Source organism: Vulpes lagopus, chromosome X, assembly GCF_018345385.1.
Source record: "Vulpes lagopus strain Blue_001 chromosome X, ASM1834538v1, whole genome shotgun sequence".
Taxonomy (NCBI): domain Eukaryota; kingdom Metazoa; phylum Chordata; class Mammalia; order Carnivora; family Canidae; genus Vulpes; species Vulpes lagopus.
Genome location: NC_054848.1, coordinates 55,990,879 through 56,016,839, shown reverse-complemented (window position 1 = coordinate 56,016,839; position 25,961 = coordinate 55,990,879). Strand labels below are relative to the sequence as shown.

The following is a 25,961-nucleotide window of genomic DNA, read 5'->3' as shown; positions in this document are numbered from 1 at the left end:
ACATTTTTTTGTCTTGGAAAATAGTTATTTTTTAAAAATCACAACATGTTGTCTGTGCTAATGTGTACTGGGTTTATTATCTTATTTTAAGTACACTAATAAATGTTTTAAAATTTTAGAAATATATTGACTGTTTAAAGCAAGACAATAACAATGTATCATGGGGTTTATAACATAGGCAAAAGTAAAATATAGGACTACCATAGCACAGGGGAAGGAAAAGGGAAATGGAAGAACACTGCAATAAGGGTGCTATATTGTACATGAAATACTGTAATACTATTTGAAGGTGTAATATAAGTTAGAAATGCATACTGTAATCCTCAGAGCAACCACAAAAAATCAAAACAGTTACAGATAATAAGCAAATAAAAGAGACAAATGGAACCTTAAAAATATTCATTTAATTTAAAAAAGACAGGAAAATAGAAACAAGGAATAGATGGGACAAATAGGAAAATGGACTCAAACCTAAACATATAAATAATTTATGTAAACATAAGTGGTGTAGGCACTCTAACCCAAAGACAGAGATTGTCAGACCAGATTGGATAAGAAATCACGGCCCAACTATATGTGGTCTACAAGAAATTCAATTTAAATATGCAAACACAAATAGGTTAAAAGTAAATGAACAGATAAAGATAATCACACAAATAATAATAATAATCACACCCCTCAAATAATAATCAAATTGTCACAGATGTGACAATATTGAAATCAGACAAAGTACACTTCAGAACAAGGAATATTACCAGAGATAAAAGAACAAGATTTCATAATAATAAAGAGGTCAATTCATCAAGAAAATATAACAACCCTAAATGTATATATGGCTAATAAAAATGCTTCAAACATACACGAAGCCCAAATCAACATAAGTGAAAGGAAAAATAGCCAAATCCCAAATATGGCTGGAGATTTCAACCTTCTTGGTAATTGACAGAATAAGCAGACAAAATACATAGGGATATAGAAGATATAAACTACAGTTTCTACTAATCTGACTTAATTGATAATGATAAAAAATGCTGTTCAATAGCAGGAAAATACACATTCTTTGCAAATTGCACATGAAACATTCACCAGGATAGATCATATACTGGGCTGTAAAACAAATTCTAATAAATATGAAATGACTGAAATCATGCAAAGTATGTTCTCTGAGCACAACAGAATTAAAATGAGTGTAAATAGAAAGACATCTGGAAAGTCCTGAAATATTTGGAAATTAATTTTTAAAAACTCATGCTTCTAAATAACTCCATCAATTACAGAAGAAAATTGGAAACATCAAAATTTGTGGGATGCAGGTAAAGCAGTGCTTAGATGAAAATTTATAGTATAAAATCTTGTATTAGAAAAGAAGAAAGGTTTAAAACCAATAAACTATGTTTCTATGATAGACTAGAAAAAAACTAAGTCAATACAAAGTAAGTAGAAGGATGGAAATAACAAAGATATGAGCAGAAATAATAAAATAGAAAAGAAAAAAGTCAATGAAACTAAAAGCTGGTTCTTTGAAAAAAATACAATTCAATAAAACTGATAAAATCACAAGCTAAAACGATCAGGAAAAACAGAAAGAAATTAGCAATATTAGGAATGAAAGAGAATATCACTATAACTTCTACAGAGACACCAAAACGATAATAAAAGGATATTTTAAGTGAATGGGCAAATTCCTTCAAAGACAAATTATCAACATGGAAGCAAGAAGAAATAGAAAACCTGAATAGTTATATAACTATTAAAGAACTAGAATTCATAATCAAAAACCTTCCCACAAAGAAAACTCCAGGCTCAAATGTTTTCACTAGTGAATTCTATCAAACACTTAAGTAAGATACTAATTCCAGTAATGCAAGGTTTAACATTTAAAAAAGCAACAATTAATGCAATTTACTGTATTAACAGAATAAGAGGACACCATATGATCATTTCAATAGATGAGGAAGAAGCATTTGACAAAATTTAACACTCATTTGTGAGAAAACCTCTCAGTAAATTAGGAATAGAAGGGAACTTCCTCAACCCAACAAAGAACATTTATGAAAAAACCTACAGCTAACATCACACTTCATCATAAAAGATTAAGTGCTTCCCATTATGATCAGGAACAAGACAAGGATGTTTGCTCTAACCACTTCTATTTAACATCACATTGAAGGTTCCAACCAGCATAATAAGGCAAGAAAAAGAAATAAAAGTCATGAAGATTGTAAAGGAATAAGTAAAACTTTCTTTATTCACAGATGACATGTTTGTATACATGAAACATGCTAACGAATCTACAAAAAGCTACTATAACTAATGAGTTTAGCAATGATACTTTATTCAAGATCAATATAAAATTAATCGGGTTTCTAGATTCTAGCAACAAACAATTAGAAATTGAAATTTTAAAATATCATTTTAATAACATTAAAATCATGAAATACTTAGGGATAAATATAACAAAATTTGTGCAAGACTTGTTCCCGCAAAGTATAAATGAAAATTTGAAATTAAATACTTAAGAAAATGGAGAGATATAGCAAATTCATGGATTGAAAGATGAAATATTGTTGATGTTATTCCTCCCCAAATCAATCTATAGATTCAGTGCAATCTACAGATGCACTGCAAGACTGTTTTACATCAGTAATATACTTGTATATAAATGTACTTGATTCTTTTCAATGGCTACATATATTCCCTCATGAGTCAAGCTAAGTTTATACAACCAGTCCATCAAAAATGGTCTGGTTAAGTAAATATTTTTCATTCATTAAATTTTGTTAATAAACTTGATTCAGATATATACATATACCTGATATATCTGTAATACATATACACATGTGTATATATGAATACATTACATAACATAACTGCCATACTCTATCCTGGACCATAGGGTCCAACTAGTAATACTGGATTACAGAACATTCTTATATATGATAGTCCATAAGCTTTATTATACAAAGTGCGTGATTTGCTAAATTAGCCATGTACTCTTCTTTTTATAGGAACTCATGCCACCTTTGGGATTTTTCTATGGTAGACATACTTGAGCCAGGCATATGGGCAGGTTTCCTTCCTCTCAGCTTTCCAAGCTGGGCCCAAATCTTCTTCTAGTTATGATTCCTTCCTTATTCCATGCCTGGCTGGCAAACTTGGTCCCCCAATTCCTGAGCTGGGAGTATCTCCCTGATCACTGGCTTTATGACATCACTGGTTGTATAGCTCATGAGCACTATGATTGAAATCTCACCGCTAATGACTTGTATTATTTGTGCTGGGCTTGTCTTCTCAACTCCCTTCCCTTAATTGCCAATCTAGTGTTTTCCCATGGACATGTATGTTTCCTATAGCTGGGATACCTGGTACTTCTTGCAAAGGATTGGTAGTTGCTACTAGAAGCCTTTCCAGTAAAAGGTTTCTGATTCTTCTGTCTTAAAAAGAGAAGTTTTCCAATGTGAATGTTGAGATGCTTATCATTCAAACACTCATTTATTCAGCTGTTCATTCAATGAATGAACACCACCAAGGTAGGTAGCTAACATTGTGTTAAGCACTGAGGGGGAATACAGACACCCAGAACACAGATTACCAAATGAATGATATAGACTATGTTATATGAGTGTACTTGAACTTCTTAATAGGTTTGCCTTTCTCAAATCTCTCCCTTTTGCAATCTATCTTCCATGTGCTACTGAATTAGCTTTCTAAAAACTAAAGCTCCTCTGTTTTCACAGAAAAAAAAGTATAAATAAACTCTGTAGTGCAGCGTTCAAGTCTCTTCATAATCTGGCTCCAATTTTCACTTAGGCCTTAGTCCTTCCCACTTTCCCTTATAAACTGTATGTTCTACTACTATATCAAACTTCTCATTGGTTCTGTGAGGCACCAGGTCCTTTTCAATCCTTGTTCCCTTTGCCTAGAATGTCTTTCGCTCTTCTTCACCTGGCAAACTCCCAATCAACCTCCAAGATTCGGTTCAAAGTCTTGGTGAAATATTTCTTCTATTCTCCCCAACTGTCCTGGATTTGAGCACATTGTTCTGTTGCCGTTATTAGATGGTGAAATTTTTGTGGGCACTGGGTTTACTTGTTAGTCTTTGTATCTCTGAATTCAAGCCTGGTAAGTAGTAGGGACCCAATGAATATTTGTTAAATGAATGAAGGAATAAATGAATGTGAAGAAAGAGGTCAAAGGGCCTTGGTATATTAGGTAAGGGATTTTTAAATGCACATGGCTAGAAACTGCACCTAGGAAGGCAATAGACAGATGAGGAAAGAGCATTTGGAGGAGGAAGATTATTATCCTAGGACACAGAAGAACATAAGCCCAAGACTGAAAGTGAAGACAGTGAGGGGTCAGCCAGACTGCAGCTGACTGCTGCAGTATCTTGACCTTTTCACTGATTAGATTTCTCAATTATCTTTTCAGCTCCTGGAGGGCAGGGTATTTTGTACACTTCTTTGTATCCCTTTCACATTTAATGCACATCTCCACAGTCATTTTTCCTATCATTTCGTGGTTCTTACTTTCCTCTATAATATAATTATTTGTGTATCTACTTATCTCCCTAGAACTTACACCAGTCTCCCTCCCAGGATTCTTGAGGTAGGGAATGAGATAAGGTATTCATGTCTTTGCATCTTCCAAGTCACTTAGCTTAGTGCCTGGCACACAAAGGGTGCTCTGTAAATATTTTTTGATCTACCATTTGTTGATCTGATTATAGAGAACCACAAGGATATTTGTGTGCAACTGTGTATTGTGGAACAAAACTTATATATGTCTTCACACTGTGCAGTCTATTTTTGGCAATTTTCATTAAAATGTTATCTTGTTGTACATGGAAGACTGTCATTTCAATTTTCTTCTTTGTTCCTTCTTGGATGACTCACATCTCTTATACCAGAAGGATATGACAGAAGGGATTCAAAAAGGGTTTTGACACATTTATGAATGACAAAGTCATAAATGTCTGGGTATAAGGAGTTGTTGGAAACATGCAAAGGGGAAGGAGAAAACTTACATTTCAAAAGTGCCTATTATGTGCCACAAACTGTGCTAGGCAATTGGCAAAAATTGTGTATTATTTAATCTGGCAGAATATGTCAACATAAAGACAGGACATGTCTATCTATAAGGCCAAACCTACATCTACTCAGGCACATAGCTTCTCTGGGTACCAGAGGCAGTATTCATCTTTATTAAAATTTTATCAACCTTTTAAGACAGATGAATCTGTGGATTTGCATTGTTTCCTAGGAATAGAACATTCATTCTCAATTCAAGCTCCTATAGTTTAAAACTCCTTTTTGACATAATTTGATCAGTTTTTAAAGTCTCAATGCTTTAAATTACAATGCAATCGGAGATAGTCCCACAGCAATAACAGCAATTACATTCGTTCACAAATGTAATTTGTTTGCTTATCTTTATATCTCATAAAGGTTCCAAATACTGAACAAAGGTTAAGTCAAGAAAAGTGACTTCTATTAACCCTGACACCAGCAAATTGTCTCAAATTATAGCATGTCTTATATTTGTATTCTAGACACATTGAGTGGTTTTTCAGAGATACATATTATACCTCATTTGTGGTTAGAGGAAAATTAGAAGGGAATTAATGTAAGTTGTTTCTGATTTTTAAAAAATATTAGTAACTTTAAAAAGAATAATGCTCCCAAGTGCACAGATCCTGCATCTGGCAGGAATCAAAACATAATCAAAGTATCATCTCTACTCCTGGGAATGGCTTGAGAAAAGTGGGGCTGCAGGTACTGGTTCACACATTGGTTTTATTATAAGTCACACAATCCAAGGCCTACAACTACACATCTTGATTTGTGATAACATGCTTCCTGCCAGGTGTGGGGGTGGGTGGGAAGAGAAGGGGTATGCCTTCAGATAAGGGATAATCAGCCCACTCACGGGGCTCAGACAGCTTTCTGTTAACCTGTTTTGAGAAAGCTGAAATAGACATGTTTGTTTCAGAAAGTGTAAAGCCTATCTCATAGGACTAGAGAAAATGGCAAAACTTCAAATGAAGTTTCACGTTTTAGATGGTCTTCCTCTAGCCTTTGTGTGCTACTAATTGCTGGAAAAACACCAGACATGTTCTTGTGGTAATTATGTGTTTCTTAAATTTTACATTAGTCGAAGAAAACCGAAAGACCAGGACTAACCCCAAAGAACACAGGTGTGACATACCACCTATGGGACTTTTTATAGATAGACATACCTAGCTCATACATTTTAAAAATTGCTCCTTCTGTTTTGAGACTACAGGATGAAAATATGCACATATTCCAAAGAGTTCTTTGTGTGAACAGGTGACCCCTTCCCACAGTCTCTGTAATTAATTGAGAAATTAAAGTTGGTTGGCCTTTGAGATCTCTTATAAAAAAAAAGGCAGAAGGTCTTGGATATTTTGGAACAAGAGTCCACTATTCTGCCAAGACAGTGTGTTATTGTTATTGGAGTGTCTCTCAACAAAACGGTATTGAGTGGTGAAGACGTGATTTTGATTAGGTGGAATGACTCAGCTCTTCCCCTTAAAGAAGAGAGGACTTGTCAGAGCCTTACTTACCTCATGATCTGGGATCTCAGAGGATAGTGTTTTCCCTAGGATGACCCCGGTCAAGTATGTCCAGCATCGAGCTGTGTTGGCAAGGTTATAGCCTCCTGTCTCCATCAAGAATTGTGAAGTTAGGAAAGAACAGTCACAAAACAGCAGGAGAGGGAAGGAGGGTAAGGAAGGAGAGAAAAATGTTTTAATAAAAGGGCTAAAAAGATGACTCCAACTTGCAGAATTTCACCTAAACATCCTTTTATGATGTTTTTGAACCACTTGGTAGGTGGACTTTAATGAGTTAGAGCATGCACAGTGTGGAACTGGGAATTCTAAGGCCGGCAAAGATTAAAGAGGCCCTCATCTCTAACAAATATGCATCCAAGGATTCCAAGCTCCTCAATTTCATCAAGTCATCAGTAAGACTGAGATCCCTGGAACCCAGATCTCTTGAAGCAACCGACCCAATGTGAAGGTTTCTGTGATGAATTTTGCAACAATTTTATAAAATGGCTGCTGGCTGTGATTTGTATGTTAAAGCCATTGGCCGATACAGTCCCAGAAATATCCAGGAAAGAGAAATGGAAAATGCTGACAGAAATAGACTTCCTTCTTTCAATATTAGCATTCCTTTTCTCCACAAAACACAGGCCTAGTGGCAGAGATCAAAGAGAATGAGATGAGGAAAGGACTATTGATTGATGCTCTGACCCATCTCATCAGATTCTGTTACAGTCACCCAGCAGCTTTATTATACTGGCTAATAATCAGCATATTTTTGCACTGAATAGATGTGTTCTGCCATGCAAGCATTAGAATATTGGCCGTTAGCTAAACTCCAAGAGTGTAAGGATGAAATGGAATGATTTCCTAATCTCGGTGTAGCCTGAGAGAAATAGAAGCTAGTCTATTTTAGGTAGGGTAACCATATAATTTATTGTCCAAATGGTACACTTTTAACAGTGAAAGGGGACACTATTAATAATTGCACTAGGATAACATTCATAAATTGGTCATCTTTCTCTTAAGCCTTGAAAGCCTTACTCCTTGTAAGGTCAGGGATACTGGGGATTTGGAATGTCTTTTAGGCCTTAATGGGGTCCAGTGAAGCCTGGGGACATGGCCATCTCCACTAGTTGTCTATGTATTACTGGGGATTGAGAATTTAAGAGAAATAGAACACTTATTACTTTCAACAATCCTGATGTAAAAAATCTGAATTCAGAAAATCAACTTAGTTGGTATGATTATCTGATTACAAAAAGATTCACTATAGATTTTAAGTAGTAAGCTCTCTGTGGTATATATACAATGATTTGATATGCAAAAATTCCATTTATACACAGGAATTTTCAGGAATACACATATTGCATAAGAAGAGTTATATATACAAAAGCCAAAATTTTGGACTGAGAAAGCAAAGAAACGTTGAAAATGCTAAGTAAAGGCTATAGCCACAAATAAAAGTTGAATTTGCACAGATGTATGTTGTGGAAAGGCTTTTTTCTTCCCCCTACCTGTACCTGAATCATAACCAGCATCCTTTATGCTGTCAAAGGAAAGTAATATGTCATACAATACTTATCGAATTTATCTTTTCCCTGAGTTGAAGTTAATAGATGTCTTGCCTGCTTTTCATAAGAGGTTGTCTCTTGTAAGCACCTGTAATTTTGATCCCTCTAGGATTTGAGGCTGCTAAAGACCAGGCTCATGTGTTTGTGTTGAATGCTACTCATTTTCATAAAGCCTTCCCACAACCTCCTCTAATTTGGTTTTTACAGTGGGTTGACAAAACAAACTATTAGCTGTTCCATAATACGTGCATTTTAAACTCAATCTGCTTGACTGTGTTATTTTAACACACCCACACCAATCCATTCATCCAATGAAATAAAAATTGTTCCAGATAGAAGATTCTTAGCAAAGAATCTTCAAAGGTAATAAAGAGTAAAGAGTACCTTTCACAAACGTGTAAATGCATCTATTGAATAGACCCAGCTTTATGTTGATTAAGTAATACAAAACATCAGTATACATTGAAGGCAAGGATGCCCAAGAGACTTTAGATCTCTCAATTTTGCTTTATTGTAACAAATCCATGGTTTTTTTTGGGGGGGGGGTAGGGGGTGGGGGAAAGAGAAGTCATTCTTAAATTCAGCTTAGATATTTAATTAATTCATGTGCTTACTTATATATGAGTAGACTTAGAGTTTTAGTAGTATGTTTCCAAAGGATGATTATTAGAACTGAGAGTCAAAAACTATACTGAGAGAAGATGGATTAAAGTCCACTGGGGTTAATATCCGCTATTCTTAATATGATCTGATGGCACCTTTAACCAAAGAGCCCTCATTTCAGGAAGTAAAACTTAGACTTCAGAGTACCAAGGAGTCAATGCACATGCCAAGCTGAGGAGAAGTGTGTCACAGTACTTCCTTATGCTGAATTGTGAAGTGGGCAGAATTCTTTGACTTAGGCTTCTGGATCACATGTAGGTTGATATTATCCAATCTAAGAAAGCCAAGTTTTCTCAGTGTCAATGGACAAAATGTGGAAGAAGGTCAGCATATTCTCCTAATGACCTTCCTTTGTACTCACCTCCTCCCAAAATGAGTGTTGCCAACTGCCACTGAAGGATGTACTTAAGACATTTGCCAATTCCCACTGGAGTCATGTTAAAGGAGCACATGGGATCCCCAGCAATTGTATCAGCTCCCAGCTGTAAAACCACTGCTTTGGGATTAAAGGCTATGTATACTTCCTTTAGTACACTGTAGAAAAGAAAAAGGATATAAAATGTCAGATAAAGATAGGTCAGTTTGGTCTAGGGGTGGTGGCGGTGGGGCAATTGAAGGTAGAGTTAGCAAATAGTGAAGGAAAAAAAAGACCCAACCTATTAAACTCATCAAACTTTCCATCTAAAAAGGGTGAATCAGACTGTATGTAAATTATACCTCAAAAAATTGATTAACAAGAAAAATTTCCCCCACCTTCACCTTACCAAGGACCAAATTTATCCTTACGTTTTGGAACTCAAACTTCCTTTAAATATTCATATTAACTTAACTTCAGCAACCATAGGACATAGTGTACAATGTACATAGTGTCCATTTTACAATTTGGGAAAGTAAGACATATACACTGAAAATTTCTGATAATTTAAGATTGTCAACATACTTTGAATTTATTATCTTGTTGTCAATGAAAATTGCTGAAAAGAATTAACATGCTTTGAAAGGATAGATGTTATCAGCTTACTTTCTATTATGCTAAAGAACTTCTGGGTTATGAAATGTAGCCCTCCCTAAATCATATGTAACCAGAATATTATAGGGTAGAAAATGATAACAACTGATCCAAAATTGTAAATCTGAAAGTACCCTAAAAAATAAGTTGTAGTGAGAAATAAGGTGAATAATTTTGGGTAGAATCATACAGTGCTTTTAAATCAGTCTAATAGCTTTTTTCCTGACATAGATGAAAAGGAAGTTGTCAATGGGACAGATGACCTTAATCAGGCTTCTAGTATTATCATTAATTGAACACTGACACTGTCCAGAATACATTCTTAAGGTCCTTGCTCTCAAGGGGCTTACAATCTAGTTTCCAGACGAAACATATACCAGTCCTCATGGGTCTGAGTTACTCTTACAGAGACTTATAAACAAGTGCAAATTAACATACTTCAGAGCTGAGAAAATACAGAGTCAGAAAGTGATAAAAATGTTGGGGTTAATGACCCCTTCATAATCAACATGTCGAATTATACCAGTGCAGCAAAAACAGAAAATTCCAGATCCTTCTAAAACTGCAAAAAGAATTCAGGGATATAAAATATCATTCTCCCAAATTCATATGTAGCCAGGGTATTGAAACTATTGAAAAGTGCTCAGCTGCAGAGGCATTCTTTGACTCAAAACTGTTTTGTTTTGATTTCTCATCTATGCAAATATTAAGTGATTGTGGAGATTATAAGAATATTATAAAGCTTATGACATATGATTCTTTTTTTTTTTTTTTTTTTGACATATGATTCTTAATAGAGAAATACTCAAGCCTATTCTTTCTCTCATGTGCTTATCTCCTGGTGCAGAGAGAAGATGAGCCACCTGAATAGTTAGCTAACATTTATTGAGCATCTATATATAGCACCCTATTAGCTGCTATCAGGAGACACAGAGGAAGGCATGATATCTGTTCTAAAAAGGTTTTTACTTAACAGGAAGAAGGGGGAGGCAGGAAAAACTAATATTTCTTCATTCATTCTTTCTTTCATTTTGCACATATTTACTGAGTGGCCTCTCTGTGTCCAGCATGTACCTGTACCAAACGTTGCAGGAACAAAGAGGAATATGACACAGCTCTTAATCTTCCTGTGGCTCAGAACAGAGGGGAAGACTCATACTGTGTTAATCAGTAATTAAAATACAATGATAAATGAAGTATCAGAGATGGCACAGAGAAGGGAGTAATGGACTTCTCTAGAAGATGTTAGGAAAGGCTCTACAAAGGTAACTTTTGACTTGGGTCTTACAAGATAAGAAGAACTATAAGGAACCACCTATTAAAATGGCTAAAATGAAAAAATACTGATAACATCAATTGCTAGTGAGGATGTGGAGAAATTACACCACACATAGCTTCTGGGTGGGAATGTAGCCAGTTTAGAAAACAGTCTGGCAGTTACCATCAAAATTAAAAATAGACTTACCATATGACCCACCAATTGCCTTCTTGGGCATTTATACCAGAGAAATTAAGACTTACTTTCACAGAGGAATTTGTATACAAATATTCATAGCAGTTTTATTTGTAACAATCCAAACTGGAAACCACTCAGATATACCTCAGTAAGTGAATGGTTAAGCAAACTGTGGTACATCCATACCTCTGGAGTAGTGTTTATCAATAAAAAGAAACAAACTATTGATAAATTAAAAAAAGAACAAAACTTGGATGGCTCTCAAGAGAATTATGCTGGGTGAATAAGGATAATCCAAAATCTATACTGCATGATTCCATTATATACCATTTGTTAAATAACAATTTGAAGGACGGAGAACATATTGGAGATTTCCAGTAATTAGGGATGGGTGTGGCTATAAAATAGTATATGAAGATAGCCTTGTGGTGATGGTACAGTTTTGATTTTGGTGGTGGTTGTCATAATGCAATCTATTTGTGTGATAAAAATCTCATACAGCCCCCCCCATCCTCCCACACACAAGTGCATATATAGTTGGTGAAAACTTAATAAGCTCTATGAATTGTACCTATGCCAACTTGATTTTGATGTTGAATTATAATTGTGCAGGATGTCAACATTGGAGGAAGCTGGAGGATGGGTGCATAGGACTTTCCTGTACATTTCTTTGCAACCCCCTTTTAATCTATAATTACCTCAAAATAAAAAGTGAAAAAGAAAGATTAGGAGAAGTTTACAGGCATATGAGGTGAAGATCCTGGAGTTGGCAGCAGGAATGGTTGTGAGGGTTATTGGTAGGAGACTAGGTTCAGAGAAGAAATTGCACACACAAAAACACGGTGGCTTGAAACAGGCAGTGGTGGGAGTCAGGCCAGTGAATAAATGTGGGTTGGGGCACAAAGGGCCAGATATGCCAGGCAGGCTAATGAGTGGAGATTTTTACTTCAAGAGTGTGTAACATTTCAAACATTGTGTGCGTCTGTGTGTTTACATGAATGTATGTGTCTTGGGGGAATGATCACATTTACATTTTGAAAAGATACTCTGGCTAAAGCATTGAATAGGCTGAAGGTTATCAGGGGGCTTTTGCAAGTGAGGACAGCTTATGAATTGAGAGCTACACGGTGTACACTCTTAAAGACTGAAAGTCTTCATTTGGTTTGATAGTCAAATAGGAGTCACTGGAGAAGTATAGGTACTGATGTTGCTGAAAAATGATGCTTAGGAACTTTGATTTTTGCTGTTGCATGGAAGTCCAAAGAGAGAAAGTCTGGAGGCAGAGGGGTTGACAAAAAGGATATCAAAGCTTCTAAGCACAAGAGCAACAGGAAGCAAGGTAAGACAAATTTGGGGGAAAAAATGAGAGGGTGAGGTGACAGATTGGGTGGGGGTGGGGGTTGGTCAGAGTAGAAAACACACTGTGCCAATTCCTCCAGAATTTGTAGGATGGAGAAAGAGAAATGGAAATATTCCTTTTCCTATTACTACTTCCAAATCCAGTATTCTTTCCTCTCATCAACTTCTCCTCTTTTGAGTCCATGTCATTTGCTTATATACTCAAACACTATCAAAAGTCCTATCTAAATACCTACCAAGGTACTCTTTCACCTCCCTTGAGGACTTTAGCACATGGTCCATAAATTTTTTTGTCTCTCCCTTTCCTTGTCATTATTTTTTGCAGTTCACTATTCATTTGTTTACTCAGATCTTGATTCAAGCATCTATTCTTACCTATGCTGGGCACTAGAGATAGAGAAATAGGTAAGACCCAGGGAGCATCTTGTCCAGCAGGGAAAGAAGATGAAAACAAATAACTATGATAAGTGCTATAATATCCATCCATTCATTCAAAAAAATTTTAACCAGGCACTACTGTATACCAGGTACTATGTTGGGCAATGGGTTTACTGTATTGAACAAGAGACCTGCCTCTTCCCTCTGTGACCCTTCTAATTCTCTGAAATCACAGTTTCTTACCTTTTGAACAATGATATCCACCTGCACTCCACTTTAGTTATATATACAAATAGACATGCTTTGGGGCCTGATTAGGAAGTGCTTGGAAATGCTCTACTTCTAACATCCTGGACTATGAACTGCTTTTTCTGTGTACAATTTTCTATCTTCCTGCTGAACTTGTTCTTTTTTCTCACTTTAACTCCTGTGACCTTATCATTCTCCTATTTTCAAAGTCCACGAGTCTATCTTTTGTCCTCATTTGCTTCCCAACTCATTTTGGAGAATATGATTAGTCATTTCAAAAACTCTTATTAGCATACTTAATTTCCTCACATCTTTGTCATTTTTGCCTTGTCAATCCTTAAGTTCTTGGATAAATCACTCTATCATAATTTTCTGCTCTATTCTGCTGGAGAAAGCTGAGAAGTCAAACCAATTGCTTCCTCCACAGTTTATGCTTACAACTCCACTTCAACAAATTCCATAAACATTTTTTGAGTGATTAATATGTGCCACTCCCTCTGTGCAGCTTGACAATCATTTGCTTTACCTCTTGTTGGTAAACAATTACATTTATTGCAGCATCTAGTCTAATTTTTTTTATCTCACACACACAATTTTTTAAAAATTCCATAAAGGTTTTTTAGTTAATAACAATCTTCTTTACATCTCAAATTCCTCACATTGACATGAGACAAATTTTTTTAATTATTATTTTTTATTATTGGAGTTCAATTTGCCAACATATAGCATATCACCCAATGATCATCCCGACAAGTGCCCCCCTCAGTGCCCATCACCCAGTCACCCCAACCCCCCTGCCCACCACCCTTTCCACTACCCCTCGTTTGTTTCCCAGAGTTAAGTGCCTCTCATGTTCTGTCACTCTTTCTGATATTTCCCACTCATTTTCTCTCCTTTCCCCTATAATCCCTTTCATTATTTTTTATATTCCCCAAATGAATGATACCATGTAATGTTTTAAAAAATATGAATATAATGAGTATACATTCTTGATGCTAAAAAATTAAACAAATAAAGTCTATCAAATAAAAGTGAAAAATCTCTCTCCATCTCCACTCCCTCTTCAGAGGTAACTGCTGATTCATGACACATGGCTTCAACCAACTCCGTCAAGTTGACTGCCTCATACTTGACTGAGCTGGTTGAAGTTATGTGTAATAAATGCCTTCCTCTACCTCTTTTCTTTATCTGACAATGTCTTGCCTCACATTCCTCTTTTTCCTCGAGGCTGATTTCACCACCCAGGCACTAGATTCTTTTTCCTATTGCTCTAAGGGCCATGTATCACCATTAAGCTCTTTCTTCTATCTTTAGTCTTTGCCTTCCCACTAACTCTGTTCCTTTAGGTTTAAGTTGCCTATCTCCTCCTCCCCTTCTTAGCACTGCCAAATTTACCCACTTAAAGGCCACCTATCCATCTTTGCAATCCAGTTTCTGATCTTATTGTTCTTAGTTTCTCTCTTGAGGGGAGAGAGACCTCTGGGTTATGATATCCAAAAATTTTTTGTTATCTTTTTTAATTTCTCAGAAGAAACTGTCAGTTGATACTACTAAAAAATCTGCAGATGGTCATCAGTGGCTACAGCTCCATTAAAAAATATTTTTAAATCTTTATAAAAGCAACTTTATTGATATTCACATAATATACAATTCCCCATTTAAAGTGTACACTTCAACAGCTTTTAGTATATTCACAGAGCTGAACAATCATTACCACAATGACTTTCAGAACATTTTCATGATCCCCCAAAGAAACTCTGTACCCATTAGCTGTTACTACCCATTCATACCACTCTTCAATCCCCAGGCCCTGGCAACCACTAATCTACTTTCTGTCTAGGCAAATATATTTGTCTGATTTTGACTGTTCATATAAGTGGAATTATATAATATGTGGTTTGTAACTGGCTTCTTTCATTTAATATAACATGTTCACAGTTCATCCATGTTGTAGCATATATGTGTGTGTGTTTGTGTGTGTATCAGTACATTATTCCTTCTTATGACCAAACAATATTCCCTTTTCTGTATATACTAAATTTTATTTATCCATTCATCAGTTGAGGGACATCTGGGTTATTTTTACTTTTTGGCTAATATGAAAAATGCTGCTATGGACATTTGTGTATAAGCTTCTGTGTAGATAGGTTTTCCTTTTTATTGGTTACATTACCTAGGAGTAGAATTTTTGGGTCATTTGGTAACTTTGTGTAGAAAGGTGACTTGCAGGTACAAGAAAATTTATGGCAAAAAGTATACTTTCTGGGCAAGATGATTGAGGTGAATCATGGACTGTTTAATTTGCCTCATTTATAGGAACTGTCAGATTATTTTCCACAGTGGTAGCATCAGTTTACATTCACATCAGCAATGTATAGTATATGAGGGTTCCAATTCTTCCACATCTTTATCAATACTTGTTATTTTCTGTTTTGTTTGATTTCAGCCATCCTGCTGGGTGTAAAGTGGTATCTCATGGTAGTTTTGACTAATGAGTATCTTTCCATGTTCTTTTGGTAATTGTATATGTTCTTTAGAGCAATGCCTATGCAAGTACTATGCTCAGTTTTAAATTGGGCCATTTGTCTTTTTAATATTGAGTTGTAAGTATTTGTATATTTTAAATACACAATTTGCCAACATATAGAATAATACCCAGTGCTCATCCCGTCAGGTGCCCACCTCAGTGCCCGTCACCCAGTCACCCCCACCCCCCGCCCACCTCCCCTTCCACCACCCCTAGTTCGTTTCCCAGAGTTAGGAGTCTTTCATGTTCTGTCTCCCTGCCTTTCATTTTCTTGATAGCATCCTTTGAAGCACAAAAGTTTTTTATTTTGATGAAATCCAATTTGGAGGATCAGCTTGGCAATCTCTACAATGTCATCTGTGATTTACACCTTCATTTTAACTGTGTTGAACCTGTCATCTTACCTCCATCTCTATTCCTTGTCTCTGTTGATGATACGCTATCCTTTCAGTCACTCATGTTCAAAACTTTGAAGCTCTTTGTGATTCCTCCCTTTCCCTGCTCCTCTTCAGTTACCAGTCTTACACCAATCTCTCTCCTATTCCTTCCTCTCCATTCTCACAGCAGTACTAGTCCTTATGACCTCCTTTGTCGATTACAGCAATAGCTTCCTTTTTTTAAAGATTTTATTTTAATTAATTAATTAATTTTTGAGAGATACAGAGAGAGAGAGAGAGGCAGAGACACAGGCAGAGGGAGAAGCAGACTCTATGCAGGGAGCCTGACGTGGGACTCGATCCCGGTTCCCCAGGATCAGGCCCTGGGCCAAAGGTGGTGCTAAACTGCTGAGCCACCCAGGCTGCCCCAAAGCAATAGCTTCCTATTTAATTTTCCTGACACAAGTCTCTTACTTCTTCAATCTATCATGCACACACACTAGTATCAGATTAATTTTCCTTAGGGATTGTTTTGATCAAGTCACTTCCTTACTCAAAACCCTCAATATCTCTATATTGTCCTTAGGTAATGCGTACAATTCTTAGCCTATAATTAAAAGTCCTTCATGATCTGATTCCAGTCTACCTTTTATTTTTTTATTTTTTTAAATTTATTTATTCATGATAGTCACACAGAGAGAGAGAGAGAGGCAGAGACACAGGCAGAGGGAGAAGCAGGCTCCATGCACCGGAAGCCCGATGTGGGATTCGATCCCAGGTTTCCGGGATCACGCCCTGGGCCAAAGGCAGGCACCAAACCGCTGCGCCACCCAGGGATCCCCCAGTCTACCTTTTAATCTTATTTTCCACTAAACCCTTAACTCGGATTATTCTGTAGGCAAACTAAACTGTCCATGGTTCACCTCAGTCACTTTGCCCAGAAAGTATTCTTTTTGTCATAAACCTCCTTGTGCCTACAAGTCACCTTTCTATACAAGTACATCATATCTACTTTAAAAAAATATTTTATTTATTTATTCATGAGAGGCACAGAGAGAGGCAGGGACACAGGCAGAGGGAGAAGCAGGCTCCATGCAGGGAGCCTGACATGGACTTGATCCAAGGTCTACAGGATCAGGCCCTGGGCTGAAGGCAGCACTAAACCACTGAGCCACGAGGCTGCCCTCATATCTACTTTTTAAAGGCTAGGTCAATTTCCAGCTCCTTCATGGGTAAAAAACTAATAATAATAGCAGCTAACATTTATTGAGTACTTTATTCAAAACGTAGCATTGTTCCTTGTACTTTATATGTATTAGCTCATTTAACTCTTTTAACAATTTATTAGGTATTATTAATTCTATTTTATAGATCAACACAAAAGAGTTAAGAAATCTGTAGAAGATATTTAGCTATTAAGTGGCAGAGTTGGGGTTTGAACCCAGGCAGGCAGGCACCAGAGTCAATGCTTTAAACTACTACAGTGTACCTGCTTCCATGACTTACCAAGCTGCTACTCATCAGGAGCTTGTGCTAGCCACTTTATACACATTATTCTGTATAACAGCACTCGCAGGCACAGCATTATTATTTTTTGTGTTAATCTTGCTAAGGAAGCTCTGATCATATTATTTCCTCACTCTAAAATCTTCAGTAGCTCCCCAAATGCTCACAGAGTATAGTATATGATATAAAAAGAATACGGTACAAATTTTTATAGTTAAGAATCCCAGTTCTTGCATGATGATTCTCATCCACTTTTCCAATCTTCTTTGCAACTTGTCCCTCTCATACACTTTACAGTACAGCCAAACTAAACCAATGTTCTTTGTACATAGCTCAGCCTCTCCTGACTTTGATCTTTCTGCATCCTCTGTGTAGAAAACATCCTTCTCAAAAAAAAAAAAAAAAAAGAAAAGAAAACATCCTTCTCTATAATCTCCATTTAAACTTGACCCAGGGTAGCTCGGGTGGCTCAGTGGTTTAGCACTGCCTTCAGCCCAGGGCCTGATCCTGGGGACCCAGGATCGAGTCCCACGTCAGGCTCCCTGCATGGAGCCTGCTTCTCCCTCTGCCTGTCTCTCTGTGTCTCATGAATAAATAAATAAAATCTTTAAAAAAATACTTGACCCAGATTTCATAAACATATGCATATTCACACTTTGTAAAGATATAGTAATTAGCTACCCTTTAGAGGCCAGATCAAATGTTACCTCCTCAATTAAGTCTTTTTCTGAAGCATTTTCACCCTTTGAGTACCAATGGCATTTTATTTGTTATGGTTCTTATAACTTTCTACATTTTATTTTATTTAACTCTAATTGATCATAAATACAGATGTATATTCCCTTATGTATCTATAATGTTAAATTTTCCATTAACTTCCTTGTAGGTAGAATCAATACCTTATACATAGTGGGCATTCAATAAATAATCATTAAGTGAATAAATGAATAAAATATCACTCTAGATTGCTTTTGGGAAAGTTTCCCTAACCACTGTAACAGTACTGTTTGCTACACAGCAAATCATTAATTTTAGTTTTTGGAGAAGTCTAAAATCTCTTCCCCAGAAAGGAGGCAGGGGTGGGGGGAATAGGAAGGATGGACAGGCATCTCATTACATTAGATTAGTAACTTTCCTAGAAATACACATGATATTTATTTGAAATGCATTTTCTTGATGAGAAACCTAATACTTCAGTATTCAGCAGTCCGGTTTTCGGACAAGGCTATGCAAATGAGGAAGAGAAGCTGTGGCAGTTGTTCCTATAGGCATTGATTTGCTGAGGGCTGTGAGTGCCTGATGAGGATGAAAGCCAGGGGTGATGACATTAGTGATGTTTTTAGATAAAGTGAAAAGCTCAAGAACCAAATTGTAGAGTTATCTTCTTTTCTTTTATTCCATCAGGGTAGACCATAGTTTCTAAGGTGTGCCGTTGAGGTCATTCACTTGTGCCACTTTACCTCTAAACACCAGAGGCAGAACCTGGTTTTGTGTGGTTTATTTTTAAATACTTAAAGCCCTAAAGGATTCAACTTGGGGCAATGGGATCCCAGAGAGATGGTGTTACAGTTACCCATAATCAATGCTGATGGTAGGATCAGGTAATCCAAATTTGTCATTCTAGCCAGACTTCTGATGGGGCAGGATCACCTCCTAACTTGTTAACTTGCAAACAGCCTAGACAATCCTTATCATCTTTATGCTTTCCAATAAGCACTCTCAGCAACCTCTAAAGACTTCCTCAACAGAAATTTAAAAAGGAGGAATTCAAAGTTGAAAAACCAAAAAGGGTAGGATGCAGAGGGGGAGAAGAGAGAAATATGTGTTACTAATGCTGTCCACTCCCCAAATCAGCCTGAGCAAAGTTATTGCCAGCAGCAAAACCTTTTCTGTAAACCTATTGCATTGGATGGGATTCAGAGGGGGATTGTGTTAAGGACTCAAAGTATCACTAATGGAGTCCCAAATGGGAGCTCTTCAACTTTTCACAGGCATGTTTTCTCTAAATTCCCTCAATCCTATCTCAACTCAGGTACTGCTGACTCATTCTGCAAAAACTCAACATGTTAGGGAATGCAGCATATGGTAAATGCCTCAGTGATTCCTGAATATTTTTTATAAATAGTTCAGAGATGCAGAGAAATAGTTCAGAGAGCTCCTTGCAAAGAGGATGATGTGTCATTTTGTTTGGGGCCATGGGTACCTCTTGGCCATATCCAGAAGACATCTAATTTCCTAGAAGTTTCTCTTTCTGCTTTTAGCATCAGACAAGCTTTACTGGTTTCTAAATTAAGATCTTTAGTACAAAAAAAAAAAAAACCCAAAAACCCCAAAGCCACAAAATAAAACAAACCCCAAGCCCCTAAACTCCTAACTACTACCCCCAATAAACAATCTTTACATCCCTTTGGCTATTTTAATTTTTAAGATGCTATTTCTTAACATTTTACATGGACATCTTTCCTCTCATTGCTGAGTCTATTATATAGACACATGAATTCTAATTGGCACTTCTTTCTTTGCTACATGCCTTGTAGTACGTAATTCTACTCATCAATTATATGTCATCTTGGCAATAGAAAGGGCTGTGAACTATTTTTAGTTTATTATTACTTAATCTCTTTACCTCTTTGAAATAAACCATTCTCATTCTCACAGGGGAAAGTGAGTCATTCAGAATTCAAGGACCTTACCAGTGGCCTAAAGTGAATCATTAGAGTTGGAATTAGAATCTAATTCTAATCCAAATCCAGTGCTCATTTCACTCGAGCCCAGTGCTCTTTATTAGCTCTTCTTATTCTAAAAGGCCATAGGCCCGGGCAAGCAGAGTTTATATTATTGGGCAGGGGCTAGGGTGAGCAAGAGGCATGCTGGTTTGGAGAGCTAAGGCTAGAATAAATAAACAAACAAAAAACCCAAACAAAACCAAAATGGAAGAAGACTTAAAAGAATCCTAGATGTACTAATAACTGTTTGTTTTTGGGTAGGACATTTCACTGCTCTGTAACCACCAAGACCATTCACACAGCACAGATTGCATGTGCTTCTGCTATGTCACATTTGGGCATATGTTTTATCCACCTTCTCTGCAGCCTCCACAGCACAGGGTTCAGGGAGAACACTGTACTTGGGGTCAGACAAATCACTTTACTCCTCTGAACCTCAGTTTCCTTCTCTGTAAAATAAGAATATTTTCTCCCTTACAGGGTTATTCTGAAGATTAGACGATAGAACATTTGCAAAAGTCTTCTCCCAGCACCAGGCACATCCTAAGCACTCTCTAATGTTGAATGAATAAATTAATGGCCTGAAGTCAGGCCCTTTGATTGCTATGCCAATTCTTTCAGCCCACTATGATACTGTTGAGTTCAGCACAGCACACCAAGGAAGTGAGTTCCCAAATAGTACTCTAATGTTCCCCCAAGGCAGAGAGCAATTTCAGTGTCACTACCTGGTTATACCTGTTCTGGGAATACAGTAATTCCTTTTCCAGTGCTGCCAATCTATTACCTTTCACCAAACACAAAATTCACTTTAAGAAGGGACAGAAACACAAATGCCTTTCTGTTAGATAGAGGTTGGGATAATATATTATTAAAACTGAAACCGACTTCTCTGATTTCTTGGGCAAAAAATCAGATGGAAGCCAAACAGCTATTTGGCCTTTGCAGACCCTGGATAGTGATGCCCTTGGGGGAAAGGAGAGAGCTGGAATCATTCCAACCTGTAGTTGCAACATTTGTGTGTGTACTTACTGCTCCTGCTTATGCTCTCTGTGCTTAGATTTTACTCTCTAAGCCTTGCAGACTTTACAATTTACCTAGAGCATAGTTTAATACATATAGGTAGAAATACAGGCCTGTATCTCTGTTTCTCATTTCCTAATCATATTTCCTATACTCCCTATATACCTGATACTTCTTTTTCGATTCGACTGCTCTAATTTTCAAACTTAGATAGAAAATAGTGATTTGTTAGGGCCAATAAACATGCCCCTAGCTCTTCCCTCACTCTTCTTTACCAAGGGGAGCCTCCCTAAGACAAAATCCTGCCATATAGTTAGCACCTGGTGGAGCTCATCAAAATAAAATATCGTTTCCCAGATGATTGGAAATTTCTGCAATGCTGTCACACAATGAGGTGTGTAAGAAAGAGTTTGGGGATTGATTTTCATCATTAACTTGATATTGCATGTTTTTTGTGAGACTTAAAAAATGCATTTTTATTACTTTTAAGTACTACACATAGAATAACTCCAATTCATCATATTTTATTTTTCTGAGGCAGGATGTATTTTTAACATGTCTATGTTAGAGTATCTGGTGGATCATTTACGATCAGTGTCCTGTTGCTTGATGAAATCCAGATCACTTCAATGAAATCCAGATGGGGAAACTGGGTCTCTGGCAATGGCTGCCAGATCTTCTCCTTATGAAATCTCTCTAGTCTGTATGCAAATTCAAAACTACATATTCTAGAAATCCCAAACCAATCAAGTGGCGCTCCACTTCTTAGTTACTGGACTAAATACAGGGAAGCGATTCATTCTTCCCTGAGGAAATAAGCATGTCTTACATACATCTATTTTGGCACAAAAAGGGCTGGCTAAGCAAATTAATAGTGTAAACAGGATTGCACTGGGGAATGTTTGTCCTACTTAAGAAAATAAACTTTTAGTGTATTTTGTACACATCCACTTACATACAAATAATTGATATGCTAATTATCAATGATTCTTAAAGCTCCTTCCCTGAGGTGCTGTATGGTACTGTTAGCCTAGTTTGAATTACTAGCATGTCCAGTGCTTGAAAGTAATAAAAATGCATTTAAAAATATTCCATGATTCAGACCGACTTTCCTCTAATTAGGCTGAGTTAGTGAGGCTTGCCTATATTTAAATAGGATAGATCTTTTTCTACTTTCATTCCTAATATATTTAAGGTGCCCCCACACCCCTTCTGCTACATTCCTCACCTTCCTCTTTGGGATTCTTATGGTTGGAGTGAGTGCACATAAATCCTTTTCCCTCTAGTTTACTCTTCAGCTGTACTGTAGTCTCTAGGTAAACACATTGCCTTTAGTGCCTGGCACACATACATACACTTTCACTTGTTAACTTGATAGCTGGTTATTTAATATGGCTTTTTCTGAGGAGTCTTTTCTTTGGCCCTTCTTTAAGGATCAATGGGTATGTCTCTTTCCTGATAGTGCAGTGGGTAACAGTGCGCAGAGAGCAAAGCTCAGCCCAACTTATCATTGGGCCTTTTTGTCAGGTGGGGGACATCAGATTTAACTTAATCTCTGTACAATCCATGTCAACAGAATACAACGAGAAAGCTCATCAGTGCTGGAAGTTGCTGGGTGAACAGCAGTGTCAGGCAGTCATTCAAAGCTATAATATATGAAAGCAAAGCCTAAAGGGTAGTTTTTTTAGGCTAGACTGAAGGGAAGGAGCAGAGCAGTGATAAGAGAACGCTAGAGGGGGCAGAATTAGGATGGGGGTAGGGGATACATGGCGTACAGCAGCTGAGAGGAGTTAATATGATTTTGATGTCAGAACATTCTATCAAGCACAGATACTATCAATTTTAGAATTCTTTTCAGAGCAGCCCTGCACTAAAGGATATAATTTTCAAGATTTCCATTTAGGAGCAAGGTCTTCCTGTCTCTGGATAGTTTCAGAGCATGTTCTAGCATCAGAACCTATTAAACTGCTGTGGAAGAATCAGGTCACTTTTTCCAGAGGGTAGGGATCATTCAACACTATAAAGAGAGAAGAAAAGGTGCACACCAGATTGATAGAAAAAACCCACAGAATTCCAGGAGACTGTCTTCCTTGAATTAAATGAAAAAATATTGCCTGTGAAGACTGTTTGCTGGAGTAGGGTGCTGTCATGATGTCAGGGCTACTTGGTGCAGGAGTTAGGAACTCCTGGTCATGAAAGACACAGGCCAAGAGCGAAAAGAGAACAATATAAGAACTGTCCCTCTAACCACCTGGATTTAAAGCTCAAAGGCTCAGAGATGGAAAAAAACCCAGTTCTCTATTATAACCCTAAATACTGGGGATAGGGAGGGTAAACTCACTGACAGAGGGTACAGGACAATTTAGATAATTGAGCTCAGTATCCTCCCTCCAAATTATTATATTCTTAGGCACTTAATATAATTTGAATTTAATATTTTAAAAGACACATCAAAGCAGGAACAATAAATGAATGGCCCATTTTGGCCTCATTTTCACCTGTGTCTAACATTAACAGTGAATTTAATTAGTGTCTGAGTCATCCATCTTCCAGAAACAATAGGCAATTTTATATCTGCCATTCCACATAGAGCCAGGATAGAAGTTTATCAAGTAGAACAAAAGCATTTAATACAAATATCTTACTTAGAGAGGGCTGAGTTCAAAGTGTAAGGCTTGGAAAATTAATTAGCAGATTCTGTTGCCTTTATCACTGGGCCAAAGTGAGCTAGTGATGATCAGGGTGCTGTAGCTATGACCCAAATGAAGAGGGAGAAAAATTTTGTAAAGGATTTTTACCAGCTATCATGTTGTAATAAAAATGTAAGTAAAGCTATCTAGAAATTCATTCTTAAATATAAATTTCCAGAGAATTTTTCCCTTCTTATCAAATGAAAGAGAATTTCAAAATATTTGTATTGCTTAAAATTTTTATGTGTGAACATGTACTTGTATTGCTTTGCTATATCACCAAACCCAAAACAGTAGGCTATAATTTTTGAGTTTTCTTTCACTGAGGATCTACCTACCTGATTGTAAAACTGAATGATAAGGAGTTTGGAATCCCAAGTGTAAGATAAATTCTAGATGATTTATCATTACAATGAAAGAAAAAAACCTATCATCATTAAAACATCTCTTCTTTAAATATTAACATTAAAAGTCAATAGTGAATGGAAACTTTTCACTTAAATTTCCTTTAGTGATGTCCCTTTGTTCTCATTTTTTTCCTTTGGTTTTGGATGGACAGCTTATAGCATGGATGAAGAATCTCTACCCTACACATAGATATGGCCTTCTGCCAGGACCAAGAGATGATATAAATTTTGCCTACAGTTGTAAAAATGCAAAATATTAAAAATCTTTGGACTCCTGGGTGGCTCAGTGGTTGAGCATCCACCTTTGGTTCAGGTCGTGATCCCAGGTTCCTGGGATTGAGTCCTGTATCTGGCTTCCCATGGGGAGCCTGCTTCTCTCTGCCTGTGTCATTGGCTGTCTCTCTGTGTCTCTCATGAATAAATAAATAAAATCTTTAAAACAATCTTTAGCAATGTCAATCTAAAAAAACACACAGGAGATGGATGTAATTCCATGAGAAGACCTCTATAAAAATGACATGTGACACTATTTACTTTCTAAAGCAGAAAGCCAGGATTTTCTCCATTGAAATCAAATAAAGGAAAAAGCAGATTTAGAGAACTTTCAAACTTTAATTAGGAATTTAAAACCTAAGGAGTAAAATCTGGCAATATTTATATTTGTTTTCTGTCCATAAAATTACAAAGGAAATCCTCAAAAAACCTAAGTTGCACTTTCATGAATGTAAACACAATGAATTATGAATACTACAAATCATGTGGCTCATTTGGATAAACTTAAATGGCTTCTATTTTAAGGAGTTTTCTGTAATGCCCTGAGATAAAATTTTCCAAAAGTCTTGGGGATGGTACTTCTTCCTTGTGAAAAAATTCATACTTCTAGGTGATATTTTGGGGACATGGTAGCTGATGGTTAACAGGCAGAGATGTGGATTCAAACTCTGGCTTTGCCACTTACTAGTTGTGTGACCTTAAGCAAATCAATTTTTCTAAGCTCTAGTTTTCTCATTTGTAAGATGGTAATAAGAATACCTACCTTTGTAGGCATTGTAGATCATATGTTGCTATATGGATCAAACGAGAAGGATCAAATAAATGTTTAGTGCAATTCCTGGCACAGGCAAGTGCTCCCTAGGAGTTAAGCTCCAGAGTGGGAGCCTAATCTATCTTGTTTACCACCACGAGAACCTAGGTATAGTGCCAGCATAAAGCAGGCCCTCAATAAATATTTGCTGAATGAATGAATAAAACAGTGTTATTATACTTAAAGATACATAAATCCTCTACTTGCATGGTAGCTATCCCACTTTATTTTTGTTAATATTTTAAAAATCTTTTATAAGGTGACTTCAGGTGCTCATTTTTTTTAGGGAGGTCAGAGTGGCTTCAGAGAGGTGAATGTTGGCTCACACAATAAACATATACTACTGAGACATTATATTAAGTATCAGT

At 36.7% G+C, this 25,961-nt stretch overlaps 1 protein-coding gene across 6 annotated transcripts in view; it reads right to left on the bottom strand.

Moving 5' to 3' along the window:
* The window catches only part of HDAC8 (histone deacetylase 8), a 234,292-nt gene that overhangs the window by 124,599 nt on the left and 83,732 nt on the right, over positions 1-25,961 (bottom strand). For 4 of the 6 annotated variants that reach the window (XM_041741095.1, XM_041741094.1, XM_041741096.1 and 1 more), the window contains exons 8-9: positions 9,167-9,339; positions 6,587-6,681 (exon numbers count right to left, since the gene is read on the bottom strand). In XM_041741095.1, the coding sequence (XP_041597029.1) occupies positions 6,587-6,681; positions 9,167-9,339 (268 nt within the window). Of the gene's footprint in view, positions 1-2,151; positions 4,120-6,586; positions 6,682-8,707; positions 9,080-9,166; positions 9,340-25,961 lie in introns of those variants that run through there. The other 2 variants (XM_041741097.1, XM_041741098.1) reach the window with 2 other exon arrangements.